At 47.5% G+C, this 16,898-nt stretch overlaps 6 protein-coding genes across 6 annotated transcripts; 4 read left to right on the forward strand and 2 right to left on the reverse strand.

Moving 5' to 3' along the window:
• Positions 1–273: 273 nt before the first annotated feature.
• Positions 274–870, reverse strand: TGAM01_v207792 (hypothetical protein; the record flags this gene model as incomplete). The annotated part of the gene is made up of 2 exons (XM_018805345.1): positions 274–484; positions 665–870. The coding sequence occupies 2 exons, from the start codon at positions 868–870 to the stop codon at positions 274–276; spliced, it is 417 nt and encodes a 138-aa protein (XP_018661516.1).
• A 1,156-nt stretch (positions 871–2,026) lies between these two features.
• TGAM01_v207793 (hypothetical protein) lies at positions 2,027–3,389 on the forward strand (the record flags this gene model as incomplete). Its single annotated transcript, XM_018805344.1, has 3 exons — positions 2,027–2,437; positions 2,498–2,756; positions 2,863–3,389. 3 exons carry the CDS (start codon positions 2,027–2,029, stop codon positions 3,387–3,389), a joined length of 1,197 nt encoding a protein of 398 aa, XP_018661515.1.
• Positions 3,390–4,497: 1,108 nt separating this feature from the next.
• TGAM01_v207794 (hypothetical protein) lies at positions 4,498–5,440 on the reverse strand (the record flags this gene model as incomplete). Its single annotated transcript, XM_024550173.1, has 2 exons — positions 4,498–4,720; positions 4,800–5,440. The coding sequence occupies 2 exons, from the start codon at positions 5,438–5,440 to the stop codon at positions 4,498–4,500; spliced, it is 864 nt and encodes a 287-aa protein (XP_024405068.1).
• A 721-nt stretch (positions 5,441–6,161) lies between these two features.
• Positions 6,162–8,122, forward strand: TGAM01_v207795 (hypothetical protein; the record flags this gene model as incomplete). Its single annotated transcript, XM_018805342.2, has 2 exons — positions 6,162–6,760; positions 6,829–8,122. The coding sequence occupies 2 exons, from the start codon at positions 6,162–6,164 to the stop codon at positions 8,120–8,122; spliced, it is 1,893 nt and encodes a 630-aa protein (XP_018661513.2).
• Positions 8,123–12,285: 4,163 nt separating this feature from the next.
• On the forward strand, positions 12,286–14,688 carry TGAM01_v207796 (hypothetical protein; the record flags this gene model as incomplete). The annotated part of the gene is made up of 1 exon (XM_018805341.1): positions 12,286–14,688. One exon carries the CDS (start codon positions 12,286–12,288, stop codon positions 14,686–14,688), a length of 2,403 nt encoding a protein of 800 aa, XP_018661512.1.
• A 1,197-nt stretch (positions 14,689–15,885) lies between these two features.
• TGAM01_v207797 (dienelactone hydrolase) lies at positions 15,886–16,770 on the forward strand (the record flags this gene model as incomplete). The annotated part of the gene is made up of 3 exons (XM_018805340.1): positions 15,886–15,935; positions 16,012–16,396; positions 16,447–16,770. The coding sequence occupies 3 exons, from the start codon at positions 15,886–15,888 to the stop codon at positions 16,768–16,770; spliced, it is 759 nt and encodes a 252-aa protein (XP_018661511.1).
• Between the last annotated feature and the right edge of the window lie 128 nt (positions 16,771–16,898).

Here is a 16,898-nt window from a genome sequence, read left to right on the forward strand (position 1 = left end):
CACGCGGGAGTCGAACCCGCTCCCTGACGCCACTGTCTCGCGTTCATGAGACGAGTAGATGCTCGGGGGGATCAGATACTAGGAATCGAGGACATGATCTTTCGACATTGAGGAGATAGACTTTCATCCACCAAGGAACGAGAAAATTCCGGCTTTCACCAGGGTTTCATCTATTAAGAAAGGGAGGAATAGACTTTCGCAAAGGTCTCACCTACTACGGAGGAAAAAGGGAATGGGCATTTGCCCATTGAGTAAATCGCCGAATGAGCCAAATCAATTGCCATAAAAGATATTAGCCCAGGTCGAGGTGCTTGGTTGATCTTCCTTTGCGGCTTTTCGCTCTCGATTGCGCTCCAGAATGAGTCGTTCGATAAGCGAGACAGGATCCTGAGGCTGGGTTGGAAGATTGTCTTCTTTCACCCTCTGGGTAATAGTCTCCACAGCCTCGCCAGCCTCATTGACAACTGTCAACGACAACGACGATCTGCAGTCTTGGAGGTTTCTCGGATACCAGTGCGTTGGTCCTGCAAACTGAAATATCGGCATCGCAGCAACCTATTAGACCCATCTGGAGCAGCTTGGTAGCAAGTGAGTCCCAGTAAGCCTCTTCACTGCGTACGTGGGCAAAGAAATTTTCCACATTGTTCGGAGCGTCATCTCTCACTCGTCGGGCCAGACTAAGGCATCAAATGCGCTGTCTTGGTTTGCGGGCGCCGGATCTGCCACGGCGTTGGCTGGCGCGAGAGATGCTGGCGCGAGAGATGCCGGCGCGGGAGCGGCGCCACTAGCGATGGCCTCGGTCGAATCCGTTATGGCTGCAGCTTGGGCTTCGTCGTTGAGCATGTTGACTTTGAGAAAATAGTCATCCATAGTGGAAACGGTACGCTAAGCTCCAGCTCAGCCAATTTGGTTGTGCGAAAGATCAAATACTGGGAAGAACGTTCAAAGTGGTAGTTTAGCAATTGCGGTCAAATCTTTGATGTCGTTGAGGGTGACTGATGATTTATTTGGAAAAAGAAATTATGAGATCTCAAGAAGCTGGGCTAAAACAACATGCCCTGTGCTTGTCGCATGCTGCAAGAGCACAAAGAGGTAGGTCCAAAGAGGGAGTGAGTGTGAATGAAAAGAGACAATGAATGCGCTTCTGGGCTGTTTGTGTTCGAAATTTGGATCTACACATTGTTGATATCAGCCCTGAACCTTGTTTGTGTTTGTTTCTATTTTTGGATGAGCTAAAGACAGGGATCAAGGCAAGCCTTTTCTCCGTGCCGCTTTTTAAGATTTCGCTACCCGCATCTCCACGTCTTTAGCGTCTTCCCGAGAGCAGGCAACTGGGTACCTTAGCTACTGCCATACATGTATACAGGCAAGGGGTCTTTTGCACATGCATCTCTGCCATCATTGGCCGAAAGAGAGACTCCAAATGGAGAAGTGAGGCAATACAAGCATCATTGTAAACCGGTCTGATCACTGACCTTGTATGTGCACTCTTATAGTTGATGACTCAATACAACGCATCGATTTGAAGACATGTAACGTAGGAGAAGGTGTAGCAGGTGTAGCAGGTGTAGTAGGTGTAGTAGGTGTAGTAGGTACAGTATATAGTAGGCATAGTAGGTAGGTAGGTAGGTATAATAAGTGTAGTAGATGTAGTAGATGTAGTAGATGTAGTAGATGTAGTAGATGTAGTAGATGTAGTAGATGTAGTAGATGTACTAGATGTACTAGATGTACTAGATGTACTAGATGTACTAGATGTACTAGATGTACTAGATGTACTAGATGTACTAGATGTACTAGATGTACTAGATGTAGTAGTGGAGATTTTCTCAGTATAGTTCAGCTGGAAACGGCCAAAAGACAATATTTCAGCCAGCAATGGAATAAAAAGACCAGATCCACGCACACAGAATATAAAAAGAGGACAATGTACCCTCAGGATTGCTTCTTATAACAGAACCTTCTCATCTAGAAGCAAATTGACCAAACGCTCACTCAATTCGCACAGGCTGCATCCGCTTACATCATGGCCGCCACCGACCAAGACACAGCAACAAACAGCTCAAGTTCATCCGAGAGCATCCTGGACACGACGACAACCGAGCCTGACACCACTCGACGTATCTTGGCGGAGCTTCAGAGCGCATTCGATGCTTTAAAGCGGGTTGTAGAACCAGAGGTAGCGCCAGACCAAGAGCAGCCGGAACCAGATCCTCAGGGGAGCATCATGCTCGCATCCCTTGGAATTGAGATCGCTTACAGGAAGAAAGAGGCGATTCAACTCGAGCGAGATACGGTGGCCAAGCAGCGGAAAGCTGGTGCAAAAGATAGGGACGCTGATGAAATAGTCCAAAGTCAGAACCAGCGTTACTTTTCTGCGGGAAGCGACCTGTGGAGGCATCAAACGAGCAAGATGCGATTTGGAGGCCCTTCACAAGTATGATTGATAGACCCATCTGGCGGTGACCTCTCTCAAAGCCTCATGGCTCTCTACAAGCTTGACGAGCTTGACAAATGGAAAAGCCAGTTTCCGAGAAAAGCCAAATCAAGATGGCGTCCATGGAAAGGTCGCGATTCGAGATGGCGTCGAGACGCTTTGGCCTACTACAAAGGCAACTATGGCGACCACCACGACGAGAGCCACGAAGACGCCCCTCATAATGCAACTTGGTGCCATATAACCGGCAGTTGGCATTCATCAGATTTTCATAGAGCCGCACACATCGTACCCCCTTTTCTCGACGACCACGGCTTTGGTAAATTGCTATTTGGCGACCGAAGCCAATCACTTCTAGGAGCTGGGAAATGCACTTCTTTTGTCGGATTGGGTTAAGGGGTGGTTCGACAGCTATGACATCGTAGTTGTCCCCGTCGATGCTAAGGAAACTCCCATTACACAATGGCGCGCAGAGATCGTTTCGCCTTATTTACAGAAGGATAAATTAGTCCCAGGCTTATATGGCAAGGACATACATGGGAAGGAGCTAGTGTTTCTCAACGAGAACCGCCCAGTCCCACGCTTTCTCTATTTCCATTTCATTATGGCGCTCATTCGCATCAAAGATATTCAACGTCTTGGATGGGAGGCTGTCTGGGCCCGGTATCACGAGCAACGCCCTTTCCCAACACCAAGCAAGTACATGCGAGAGAGCATGTTGCTTTCCCTGGCTACTCATTTCGGAACCACCCACATGCATGTTGTGGAGACTTGGATCGTGGATTACGGTTTTGAGTCACCTTTGAAACTGACCGAGGACGAATCTGTAGAAGCAGCCCGCCGGGTGCATATGGCGGTAGTAGAAAGAGCTGAACGTGCAAACAGGCTGGGGATGTACGAGGATAGCGACGATAGCGACGATGAGAGTGATTTGGACAGTGAGGAGGAATAAAGGGGAAAGCTACTCGTGATGTCAACTTGACGACAGCAACTCGGCAAAATAGTAGTTTTGGACAAGTGCGAGCTCACTATAGAGGAGTTTACACATTGAAAATATACAATAAAGCCTGATTTATACTGAGAATGGAAGAAAGAATCAACCGCTGCCATTGAGTCATGTCAATGGACTGTAAAAGCCAAGAAGAAGCTACCTGGAACATGAACTGGCCACCAACCCAATTGACCAAGAAGATAGATATTAATACAAAGAAGCAGACGGCGGCTATTATCTCCGAACTACGAAAGGAAATGCGTTTAGTGAAACAGGACTTGGAGTATGTATGGCGTAAGCTGCCAGAGTCTTGTGACCTGATGACCGCAGACGTGGATTATCGTCTGCGAGATAGTCTGGTCGGTTTCTCTGCTGACGCAGGATATCCCTTTAGCCCGTAATAGGACTTGCCTCCGGTATTCGACTTTATGGAAGAGATGGGACGAGCCGAGAACAGGCGAGCCAGCGACAACGAACAGCTGAGAGCTGCAGAAAGTTAAGATGGTAAAGAAAATTGAGCGGATTTAGAGCAGCTACGTGAGACTGGAGTACATTTAGTCTAGTCAGGCGTAGTAGATCCAGCAGGTTTATAATTCTATTCGGTGTATTGAGGTTTCTTAATCTAATAAAAATAGTAGAAATAGTCAAAGTAGCAATGATGGTGGAATTAGTAAAGACTGTAGAAGCAATTCCCGCAAGCTGAGGTAGGATACACACAGATATTTCATAATCCAACATACCAATTTACGCCTTGTAGCACATCTTGGCCTATTTTCAACCGAAACTGAGTGGTCAAAATCTGTGTCTGACCATATCAGCTACCTGACTTTGAATCCCAGAATTTAACTGAATATAAATCACTAATAATATCTGTATAGAAAAAATCTCGTCACGGCGCTCGTTACTCTCGTAGAGATGCCCATTACTCTCGTCATCCCCGGCCTCCATCGACAACTCGCATGAGTAGAAGTGAAGAGGCCTTACGACATGTGAGCGCTGGCTCACATCAGCTTTTTGACAATTATGTAGCAAGTGTGCTCAAGCTTTTCGCAGCACTGGGTTCCAAGGATTAGCAGTGTGTCCATCGTCCAAGGATATACCTTGACTGAGCATTCATAATACGGCGCAGTTCAGAGAGTCTTTCCGGTGAACGGCCATAAAGCTGCGCTAGATCGTCACGATCACTCTGGGGAGTGTCGTTTGCTGTATCCACCAGCGCGCCATCTTCTCCCTTTCGAAGTTCATAAAACATATATGGCGTCTTGGCATCAGCCCATTCCCAAGCTTGGACGCTGGGACGATAACGTGGTAAGCAATGCGGCAGGAACAGAAAATAGAGGTAAACGAAAAGACAAGTTGACATGTACTCACCTGAATACGTTACATGATAACAGCAACTTCCGTACATCAACACGGTCCACCCACGGTTGGTCCGCACCCCAGAGATAGACGACGAAAAGCCAATCTCCGTAAAGAAATTTGTGTTTCTGGCGTGAAAACACAAATCGCTTTCCACAGGTTATATTAGGCGGAGCATCGTCAAGTTGTGTACGATGATGAGACTCTGTCCTTTTTGTCACAGGATAATCTTTCCATGACCTTATAGACGTTATCTGACCCGGATCGCTTAACTGGGAGGGAGCATCGACTAAAAAGCACCGCACAAGCATGCGCCAGGGCGGCAGTGGGCCTTTCTGACCGTGCTCGCTGCTGTATCCCTTGGGAAGCGCATGATAGGAGATGAGCCATCTAAATGGTCGCACTTCGGGTGGTGTCTCAGGACTGATGATGATACGCTGCATAGTTGTGTATTGCCGACGGCGTCTTTCCATTTCAACGGCGATAGCCTTATTATCGTCTTCATCGTCAACAGATTTCACCAGCCATTTTGGGGAAATTGTATTGTTTGGTAGGAAAGGCTCCGCATCCTCGGTATAGACGGGACATGGATCGCTGTCGTTGCGAGCGTCCTGAGACGACACATTCACCGTTGTATGCTTTATAGGGGACATGATACAAACATTCGAAGCCGATTATCCTGCCAGAGGTCTCTTCAACAGGATGGAAACAGGATTTATCATGCGATGGTGTCCTCAGCGTAATATATATACAGGTACTTGAAGTGGTCGGTCCGACGCAAAAGCATAATTACATGTAAAACAGCCACTTATACGAGGCAGAAGCGAGATAAATATGCGTACCCCGCCACCAAACCTATTTCGCCTTATATACCGCCTCACATACATCTAAAATTTAGTGCCGACTTCTTCCCCACATCAAGCTCAGCCAGATTTGCGAATTTACGTGCCTAATCGAGCATCGCCCATGAAGTCACGATAATGCATAACGATAGGTTCTAGTGCCATACTCCTCTGTGGATCACGGTTCGATTTAAAGGCTTGCGCAAATTATTGTATTATCATTTTTATCTGGAAGTTATTTGGCTTGGGTAGAGAGATTGGGTAGATAACCTGATGGCTGTTGGGGTGGCAGAGCTATTAATGTATATCAGGCTGCATGTCGATCCTGCGAGGCATTCGCGCCAATAAGATCCTTGCTTACCAGCACAATGCAGATAACCAATTGGCTACGTTTATTATGGTGTGGCAATTGTGGCAGTCAAGTCCGCGTCGCGTCCGAGACTGGGCAGTTCAAAATGCCTATTCCAATATCTTCACATACATTCAGTTGCAGTTTGGTAGAACCTTCACTGAAAATAGGCGACTTCGATCAATGGCATCCCTTTCAAATTTAACAACTGCATTCATGAAAGCATCTCACGAGACAACTTTGACGCTTGCCAACCTCAACTTCAACTTTGCGCTGATTAAATACGACGCACCAGAAGAGTATCACGCGCTTGGAGAGTCTCTCTCCTCTCATCGAAGAAAGGCCGCCGAAGATGGAGCAATACATGTTGCAGCGCGAAAACTTACAGCTTTGTTTCAAAGCGTGATTCCTCCCGTGCCCAAGCTCATCCATGCATATGGACTTCGAGTCAGCGAGATCGCCAAGCTACCGACCGTCAACCCCAAAGGAACACCAAAACAGGGACTATTTGCAGACCACGTTGGGGCGGACGGGACCAGTATTTGGGCCTCTGCTACTTCGGGAAGCGAGGCCGTAACGATGCATTTACTCGCCTGCATGCTGGCGAGGATATGGAAGAGAGAAGAAGCTATAGCTATATGGACGGAATTCGTTCAGCAGAGGAAATTACACCTCCAAAGCGGCATTACAGAATGCGACGGGCCCCTCAAAATCTCAGACTTGGCTGCCTCTCATATCGAGCTGACTCGAACTGAGCTGGACGAATGGGACGCAAGTGCGAGGTATGTGACTGCGTGTAATCTAATGTCGCTGTGGCCTCGTTTCTTTCTAATTGTACGGCATCGTTTAGATCATGGCTTCAGACCGCCGATGAAGGCCAAAAGCTCCGACAGACCCAATTACGTCTAATCATCGACAATATCTCCTTGCCTGTTTGGTCGGGCGGTAACATTTATTCTGCCATCTTGGAAGCCTGGATAAATGCCCTGGAAACCATGGAGAGTCTTATCAAAGGCGCTCCACATCACATCAGCAACGGTGCTATCCTCTTGGCGCTATCCGCATGGCACCTGTATCCTGACATGTTCTTTGCTGGTACTAACCAACATATCAGCCAATCCGACCCTTTGGTTAGCCAAGGCGGTCTCATATCTATCGGCCTAACAAACAAGACTGAAGATGGAAAGGGTGTCTTCTGGTCTTTGCCATTGACCCAAGCAAGGTATTATGGAGAGCCAATCACGGCAATGCGACATGCGGGTGTAGGCGAATCGCAAGTTCAGTTTGATGATTTCACACTTGTTGCTATTGGCAGTGCTTTGGGTTCGTGGCAACAGCCAGTGCTCGATGTCGACGATGCATTAGAGTTGATAAAATGTATCAGCAACGCAGCAGTGGCAGCGCATAAGAAGGCTGCGGCCTTTCGAAACTGGAGTGGCCACGACTGGGCTGAGTGGTTATCTCTGTTTACAGCAGCTATTGATCGATACACCCAATCGACCGGCGTTGAAAAGCAAAATCTAACTAGACTCATTAGATTTGGTCAGCGAAATTGCGCAGCCTGTTTGGCCTCGCCGCAGAATTACCCTGCGCCAGCATTTGGGCTGGCAAATTTCTCTCTTCTGATGAAATTTTTCGATAGTGATACCGAGGCCGCAATTTCTTTCCTTCGGAGCTGGGGTGCAAGAGAACTCGAGCCTCGAATTGCGGCTGCTGCAGTCATTAGATACCGGGTCAGCCAGGGTGCCATATATCATTATACCTACATCGATGTTGATCCCGACTCGGAACCTCCATCGAAGAAGCAAAAGTTTGAGAATGGCCCGAGCATATTTGTGAATGACCATAGCATAAAGTCCACTAGCAGTCGCGGCATTAGATGGTCAGAAGATGACGACGAGCAATTCTCGACGCCCGATTTCATTCACGGATGGCTGAAAGATGAAGAATTCTCGAGAGCTGCATTCTTTACGGTTGGGGAAGAACGAATTCAGGAATGTGCCTCTATCCCCCCAAGCTTTGGGGCTCAACCGGAACCATATTATTTCGTCTGTGGCGATGCCAAAACGGCAATTTACCTTCCTTGGAGCCACAAACTACGAAAGCCGATGCAAAATAACTGCATGGATGTCATGCAGCTGTAAGATGCATCAAAGAAGGAAATATCAGCTCGGCCCACATCGTGGAAACACTTGAAGAGGTCAGTAAGTCCACCTCTTTGGAGAAATCTGGCGACTACTTCGAATCGCTCTGCGCAATTGAGACGGCGAGCAAAATCTACTCAAGATTGCCTGGAGCGCGAGTAGACCTCCAAGTTATTCGCATGCAAATAAGCAAGTCAAAATGGTGGCAAAGTCTGAAAAGCCTGGTGTCTCTTCAATCCATGAAGCTAAGGACCACCATGTGCTGCATTGCCTTTTTCGAGACGGGGACAATCGATTTGGATCCCGAAGAATTGGGGGATCACAGTTTCGCAGTCTGTCACGCAAACTCCATATTCGTCGGCAGTCGTCTCCTCAGCGACCCCATAAACGAAATCCCTCATCACTTCATCGAGAGAATCATTGGCAATGTTGGCAAACCGGGTCTCACTTTCTTAGTTACACCACCCGATCCGATGGTCCAGGATTTTGATCCTTCACTGTGGCATCTGATTGCACACGAGAAGTTTGACGGCCTGGCGCAGGACAGCTTCCAAGGAACGTCCTTCCACCTCTCTTTCACCGGATATGAACATTCCCTGCACGTGGGCCAAAGGAGTGTTCGCGATGTTCCTGCCCGATTGCTCGAAACCGCCGTCTCAGTGTATGACAGGGGCAAATGGATTGCCGATTTGGACATCTTAGAAGCATCAATGCGCTGGATGAGAGCACCAAAGTTATCCTGTCCTCATCTGAATGGCGCCGAAAGAGGCGTTCCTGACCTCGACCTTGTATCTGTTGATACCTGGCTGGAACTTCTGGACCCCCCGCAAGAAGGTCAAGATTCGGTGATACGTGCGCATGAGAATCCCATTGCGAGGATCGCAGCGGCAGCATTGGCCGTGCGAAAGCGTCGCAGTGTGGTCATCCTACCGAACAAGGTGTGCTGGCAGTGCCAAAGCCTAAAAGCCATTGGAGATCAGCTTTGTTGGGTATCTGGCAGTGACGTCCGGAAACTTCGAAATGAGTTCAAGGGCTCAAACTCGGTCGGTTCAGCGGATATGTCGTCCAATAGCTCCGAGAAAGATGGCGAAAAGGAGGATATAGTAACAGGCGCATTTCTTATTTATTAGGGATAAATGTACGTTTTTGTCACGAAATCAGCCAAGTCGAGCGCATGAAACAGACATCGGCAACAAGGAATAAAACGAAGGAGAGATGGCAGAAGTTAGGGAGTCGCACGCAGGAGGATCGGTCCAGTTGACCAAAAACGTATAAGAAAGCTTAGTGTCGATGTGTTTCAACGAGCCGCATCGAGCTCAGTTGGCGATTACGATTGGTTTCCAGTCACATGATCGGCCCGGCTAGCTCAATCGGTAGAGCGTGAGACTCTTATGAAGTACACGTTCTGTATTGCAATCTCAAGGTTGCGGGTTCGACCCCCGCGTTGGGCTTTTCCTATATATCCTGCCAACTGAGATGGTGCGGTTATTTTTTGGTTCTATGAAAAATCATTGACCCTTTGAATCTTTTTTTTCTCCCAGTGTAACTCTGGTAGTAACGTAATGTGATCAATATCTCTCCCTTGCGTCTTATAAGGTCGAGATGGCTTGTGGACTCGGCAGCTAACACGAAGCTTAGTCATGTCCGATTCGAGCTTGCCTAGACTACTCTCAACCCCTCTATCAAGGTCATTGCGCCTTGGCGTCTGCCTGAGTTGATCGAGAGATTCCGGTGAGTATCTCGTCAGCTTGTCTTACTGCCTTGCTAGTATTGACCATCTTCCAGAGGACGTAGCGATTTGTTAAAGTATGCCGCAGAGAACGGAATCCCCGTTTCATCAACCCCTTCTAAGCCATGGAGCATGGACGAGGTTAGTATACCATGGTCCTTGGTCGCTTTCTCAGGTTACCAACATAGTTTCACAGAACCTTGTTCACGTAAGTAAACGTTTTAGCGAGATATGGACAGTGTTCTTTACAGAATATGCTAATTTTCTTGAAAATGGAGTGCTCGTACGAGGCGGGCATCTTGATAGGTATAGTTCTTGATGAACTGTGATTTTTGGTAAATACATTTACTAACATTTATCAGGAGGACCCAAGCCTTCCCCCTCCTGACAACGTGTGAGTCATGACCAAGTACGCTTCCTCTCAGGCCAAGCCATTTTCTGATACCTAATAGAGTGCACAGGTCTCCCAAAGAAGCCCCTGAAGTCCCCCAGGAATTCTCAATTCATTTCGACAAGGGGTATGTTCTCTCCATCACCTAAAATGATCGCGTAGACTAATTCTTGGTACCAGTATTATCTCCTAGGTCGTTATTGGTGACGAAGTAGTTACCGATTCTGTGGCCTCCTTCAAGCGATGGAACCGTTCGTCTCACCCTAGAAACACTGACTCTAGAATGACTTACCTAACCCGTGAAACAGAGATTGGCTACGAGCATGGTATTGGCCGTGTCTATGTGAGTTTTTATCATTTTTTTTATTTCTGGATGTTGGCTAACTGTGATGCAGATTGTCGAGAACCGTACGTATCATACAACTCTTCCTTGGTGCTTGTGAGGGCATGGCTTTGATGGATGGATCAGAACACTACCCCTTGATCATTAATATAATGATATGCTAACAAAACTGTGTAGGTTTCATTAGCCTGAAGAGCCGAGGTACGTCAACCCAAGACAACTGCTAGCATAACAATCATTTACTAACTCATTTTTATATAGGCCGCTACGAGTAAGCATATTCCCGAAAGAATGCATCTGGTTCTATTTTGGACGTTCTTACTGACAATTTCTTCTTCTATTGTAGTACCCCCGGATTGACCAGTAAGTTTCTCGCCTTGACTGCGTCTTTCATGAGATATGAAGACATGCTGACTGCCATTAGTTGCCCGCTTGGCCCACATCGATCTCGAAGGTCTCGTCATGGACTCCCGTGTCCGTGAGCTCCGCGACCAGTTCACAAGCTTGGCGTATGCCAAGATCCTCTACAACGGCTTCTACTTCAGCCCCGAGCGAGAGTTTGTAAGTCATCAACGAAAACTCCTGGAAAATGAACAAAGCTGAACGTCTCCCAGGTCGAGAACTCCATCGTCTTCTCTCAGCGCAACGTTACCGGAGAGGTCAAGCTGGCTGCTTAAAAGGGCAACGCCTATGTCCTTGGCCGCTCCAGCAACGCCTCCAACCTCTACTCTAAGCAGGACGCTTCCATAGACTCCCTTGAGGGCTTCTCTCCCATGGACACCACTGGCTTCATTGCCATCCAGGCCATCCGCCTCAAGAAATTTGGCCAGCAAAAGATTATCGACGGAGAGCCTCTCTACAAGGCTCAAATATGATGTAAACAAAATGGCTATTTTGAGTTAGGGTACTGCGGGCACACCAAAAAGGGATTAATGAAAAGGCAATACGAAGCGAATAATTCAACAGGGTGATCCTAGTGACACAAGGACCACACCTCAGAACTAACAGGGAACATGCCTCCCACCTATGAATGTTGTAAACTGTGATTAATATTCCACCAATGATGTAGGACTACAGCGTATTCAGCCTCATCTACATCCATCCTACACACATATACTTACCTAGGTACATGTACCTGGTAGACCTCATCAAGTACAGGTATGTCACAACAGCCCGCAATGAAGAAGAAAGAGACGATAGGCTAACCAGAAACTTGTTATAGACATTAGGGATATAAAAACGATATGATTTCCTAGAGCTAATATGCAGCACAGCCATGTAAGACACTGCCGTTTCCGGCTACCTTTGTCCACCAAAGTGCTTGTGATGTAGGCAACCATCACGAAAGTACAATATGTCAATCAGGCTGTAATGGCACCCTCCTCCTGAAGGATTCTGATTTCTGATCCTATTAATAGGTGCCACGCATCCATACCGTTGTCGTTGAATGAGGAGCTGAACGTGGGGCTGAGCCAATAGAGAGAGAGAGTATCAGCCGCAAATCAAGGGTCTAAGAGGCAATAAGACGAGGCTGTGAAACAACCGATAGAGTCTGCCTGGCTTATTTCTCGTCTCCTCGCTCTCTTCTCCTCTTTGTCTCTCTTTTCCACTTGCGATTCTCTTCTTCCCCTGCAGGGATCTTACGAGTTCATGTCATCGAGCCAGATTGAAATCTACGCAAAAGAGCCATCTCTTCTGCCATGACCACTCTTTATCAACGCATTGCCCCAAATGAACGGTCCGAGCCTACAGGTATTATGATTGAGAGCCGCGGAAGCCTCGAGCCTGAAGAAGCAGCGGGTAATGAAAGCTCCGCACATGACTCGCCTGCTGCCTCTAAGACCATCACCTCTACTACTACAGAAGTTACCAACAATCAAGGCAAGGTTGTCCTGAGTCGATCTCTTTCCACGGGTCATCTCTTGGAATGGCTCATTCACTTTGTCGCCATCGGCATAAGCATCAGCATCTGCCTACTTCATTTCAAACAAGTGTACTGGACAGACGAGTCGATATTATCTAAAAGATGGCGCTGGGTATATCTTGTGTCTCTTGACCTAAACGACATCATCAAAGCTCTCCAGTTCGCTTCCAAAGCCCATGAAATTCTCATGGTAGCTTCCATCGGCGCAATCGTGCTGTATTTCGCACGGCGCCGCCTGGTTAGACAAGAGGGCATCACGCTAGGCCTGCTGATGAGCAGTTACAGGATCGACACGCCCGCCAATATCCTGTCGTCCAAATTCTGGTCAGCTCTCGGCTTCGACGCAAGTTGGAAGACAGTTGTTCTCAGCCTACTGCTGCTCGTCTCAGCCATTCTTTGCCAGCTCGTGGGCCCAGCCTCGGCCGGCGTGATGCAGCCCAGCCTTGACTGGTGGAACGTATCAGACCCGTACAAGGGCCAGATACTGCCCCTTTACCTGTCCGTCAGGAGCGGCGAGACATATCCCCTGGCGTTGAACGAGAGCAATTGGCCCCTGGAGACCTACGATCCCAATAGCAACAACTTTATACCAGAAAACGCGACTGCCTGCTTGGATGACGCTTCTTCGAACTTCTGGTGCCCTGCGTATGGCTTCGACGTCGTGGAAACTTGGGTAGTATCGAATTATCAGGACCATGCAACGCCCAATATCACAGTAACAGGGACCAGCGGCACGCAGAGGACGCTTACGGCAGACTTGATCGCGGATGGAACTGCCATCGCGGCGACGCACTCGAACTGGGTCATCCGTATGTTCGGCCTCTTTTCCCTGTATGTGAAGCATCATTCCAACCTCACCGCCAGCTCCATCACGTTGCCGATGTACACTTCCACCGACCCAATATACGCCCCCGTTGTTCAAGTGCAGTGCCACGCTGTTGTTGCCACTGAGACAGGTACGGTCAGCTTCCTCACAGATCAGCTCACCAATTACACCGACTCTGGAGCCGATCGATACAATCCTCAAATGTCCTGGCCAGTGCCCCATGAAGCCTTTGTCCTCCACAATAAATCGGATGCCGTCCATTTCACATGGGTTGATCTTTCAAAGACCCAAGACGGACGGCAGCAGACGACGAACATGTGGCGTCCATCATTGGGTGCCGTGGCCAAGATACCTGGCTGGGTGGACGGACGGGAGAGTTTCTACGCCATCCCTTGCATCATTGACGCTCGATGGGCGGCGTCCTCGGCGACTTACCAGCCCACAATTAGCGATATAGTCCTCAGCAATCTATCCAGCCCGGCGGCTCTCGCAAACAGCACAGATTCCACCTCCGCCACACCAAAACGAAAACCAAAGCCAAAGGCAATCTCAGGCCAGCAGCTGGGCATCGGAGATGCTATCCAGATAGGCCTCAACTGGGCAGACGCTCTGAATCCCCTTGGGTATATGTTTGGCCACACGCAAAACCTCACGAGTATCGAGGCGATGCTGGACACCTACGTCAGAGAAATTGAAAACAACGGCACTGGTTACGGCGCCTTCACGGTGGGAGTAAACAACAACACCTACTTAAACGACACTACACAGCTCATGCAGGCGGCAGCAAACACAACGGCCACCATTCTGAGCCTCGCAATTGCCGATGGGCTATCACGTCTCGGTGACGGAACCTGGAACATGGTTGTTCTAAACACCCCTGGGAACGGCAACGTCACCTGGACAGCTATAGACTTTGACTTCTATCCTACCAACTCCTCAGAGGCAAGTTTCATGAAGCAATTCACGTCCATCAGGATCCAAGTCAGTCGCTATGGCTGGGCATACGGCTGGTCCGCCGTCATCATACTCGACGTCATCGTTCTGCTTATGCACGTTTCCATGGTTGTCCTTTACGCTGGCTTTCACCTCCTCTATGTTTTTTGTTTCTGGGATGACTGGTGGCTTACAAACACGTGGAATAACGCTGCGGAGCTCATCATACTGGCCTGGGACTCGTCGCCGACTGAGGTGTTTCGCAACGCAGAAAAGACCAAGTCGTCGCTTTGGGCCCAGAATATCAAGGTTAGGGAGACCCCTGGCGGAGATGCAATGGAGCTGGTGGCTGGAGGACCAAACACGACTTTCGATGTGGGCTTGCTAAGGCCTAGGGGAAAAAACATGCAGCATATTTGATATTGGGAGATATTGCCCAGCATTCCATCCTTTTCGATATTTGGCACCTTGAGTGTGGCTGTTGACATGAGTTTATTGCACTGCTATCTGTTGCTTCTATTATTATCTACTGTTTCTACCGTCATCTACTGTTTCTACCGTCATCTACTGTTTCTACCGTCATCTACTGTTTCTACCGTCATCTACTGTTTCTACCGTCATCTACTGTTTCTACTGTCATCTACCAGTAATCAAACGTTTCTATATTCAGATTGACTGTCTTATTGACCTACAGCGGAGGGTAAAAAATGAACCCGGGGAGCGATTAAACCCGGGGAGCGAATACTCTTTGTCTACCTAATTCAGACATACTTCCCTAGGTAGGATATGACATACCTATTAAAAGGTAGATGATGCAGTTTGGATACAAAACGTACTCTATACTAGAACGGTCTTTTCTGTACGACTCTTAAGTCAAAGGAAAAATTGAGTACTGCATCGGTAAATTCCCATTTGATGAGTGTTATACAATGGCTGCAAGCAATAAAGTGGAAATTATCACAACTTTTGAAGACTTCATAGCGCCACGGCTCGTAAACCTTTTGACAGGCATTAAGCGTCCCAAACTTCAGTGAGCGTTTTCGACCGACCCGTGCTATTACCGTAAGGAACAGTATGGTCATCATGTATCTCTACCAAAAGTACTATTAGTAGCAATTGATATCGAATCGCAAGCTATCTGTACCGCAAAAGAAGTGAAACTAGCGTCAACCAGCGTTCCGAAGTCAAAGGCCGCAAAGTAAGCACGAAATAGAATCACCGCTCTGTTACCATTATGTCTTTCTACTTCAGACAGCATAATCCAGAGCTGTCCTCGGACACAAATATTTACCCACAATTAGCTGTATTATATTTCAGAAAACAATTTGTCAGCCCTTGTATATAATTACCTAAAAAGTCAATAGGTAAATTTCCCTATTCTCTGCTTTATGTAACAGTTGGGAGCGCTAATGGCAAAATAGGCATTTGTTATGAATTCATGTTTATTAATCACTTCAGACAATTATCCAAGCGTCTCCGAGCTCATGTATCATGTATATTTAAGACTGCTAAGTCGACTGTTGGAGTATACCAATGCGTTCAGCCTCTCTATCTCAGTCCTATCTGTTAAATTACTCTTACTAGACTATTCTCAGAGCACTAATTCATCTCAATATCATGGCGTCGCATCCCCCAGGCAGCTGCTGCACGACTGGAACTCTTCACATGTACGTACCATGACGTGCCGGTATTTTCGGAACGTGCCGGAGTATGTAGAAGATATTAATACCGTCTTTACTTCAGAGGTGATCCAAAGGGCAAGTTTCTCAAGATAGACGGTGGAATCGATGCCTATCTCGCTACACCATCGGAAGACAATGCTCACAGCGGTGTCGGCATTCTTTTTGTTCCAGAAGTCATGGGCATCTACGCCAACAGTCAACTATTGGCAGATAGCTTCGCCGCCAAAGGATACACCACACTAGTCCCAGACGTATTCAACGGCGATGCAATTCCACTCAACAAATTCCCCAATGTTGATCTCTTGAACTGGGTTGCAAAGGGTTTTGATGGTAAAAGCCCACACACTACTGAATACGTCGACCCTATTGTTATTGCAGCGATTAAAGCACTAAGAGAGCTCGGAGTATCTAAAATTGGGGGTGTTGGATATTGCTTCGGTGCCAAGGTAAGTTCAGCTCATATCAATTCATCCAATTTTTATGTTGACGTTAGTAGTATGTGATACGACACTTCAAGAGTGGTATTGAAGCGGCATTTGTCGCACACCCCAGTTTTGTTGAAGAGGACGAGTTGGCTGCCTTGACTGGTCCTTTATCCATTGCTGCAGCTCAAACGGACTCGATCTTCCCAGCCTCTAAAAGGCACAAATCGGAAGAAATACTGATCAAAACCGGCCAGCCTTTTCAAATCAACTTGTTTTCAGGAGTCGAGCATGGCTTCGGTATTCGAGGCGATCCAGATGTGAAGATAGAGAAATTTGCAAAAGAACAAGCGTTTGATCAAGCAGTCACTTGGTTTAATGAACATTTGCTAATTTAGACTATTTTTGTAGAATGTTTTCTTGTAAAACAGATAATTAATAAGTGTATAAGTTTATTAGTACAACTAGCAATCTATACCAGAAAGGCCCAATAACTTCTACTTTCCTAGCTGATCCAAAGCCCGGG

This window comes from Trichoderma gamsii (assembly GCF_001481775.2).
Source record: "Trichoderma gamsii strain T6085 chromosome Unknown Scaffold_30.2, whole genome shotgun sequence".
Classification (NCBI taxonomy): Eukaryota; Fungi; Ascomycota; class Sordariomycetes; order Hypocreales; family Hypocreaceae; genus Trichoderma; species Trichoderma gamsii.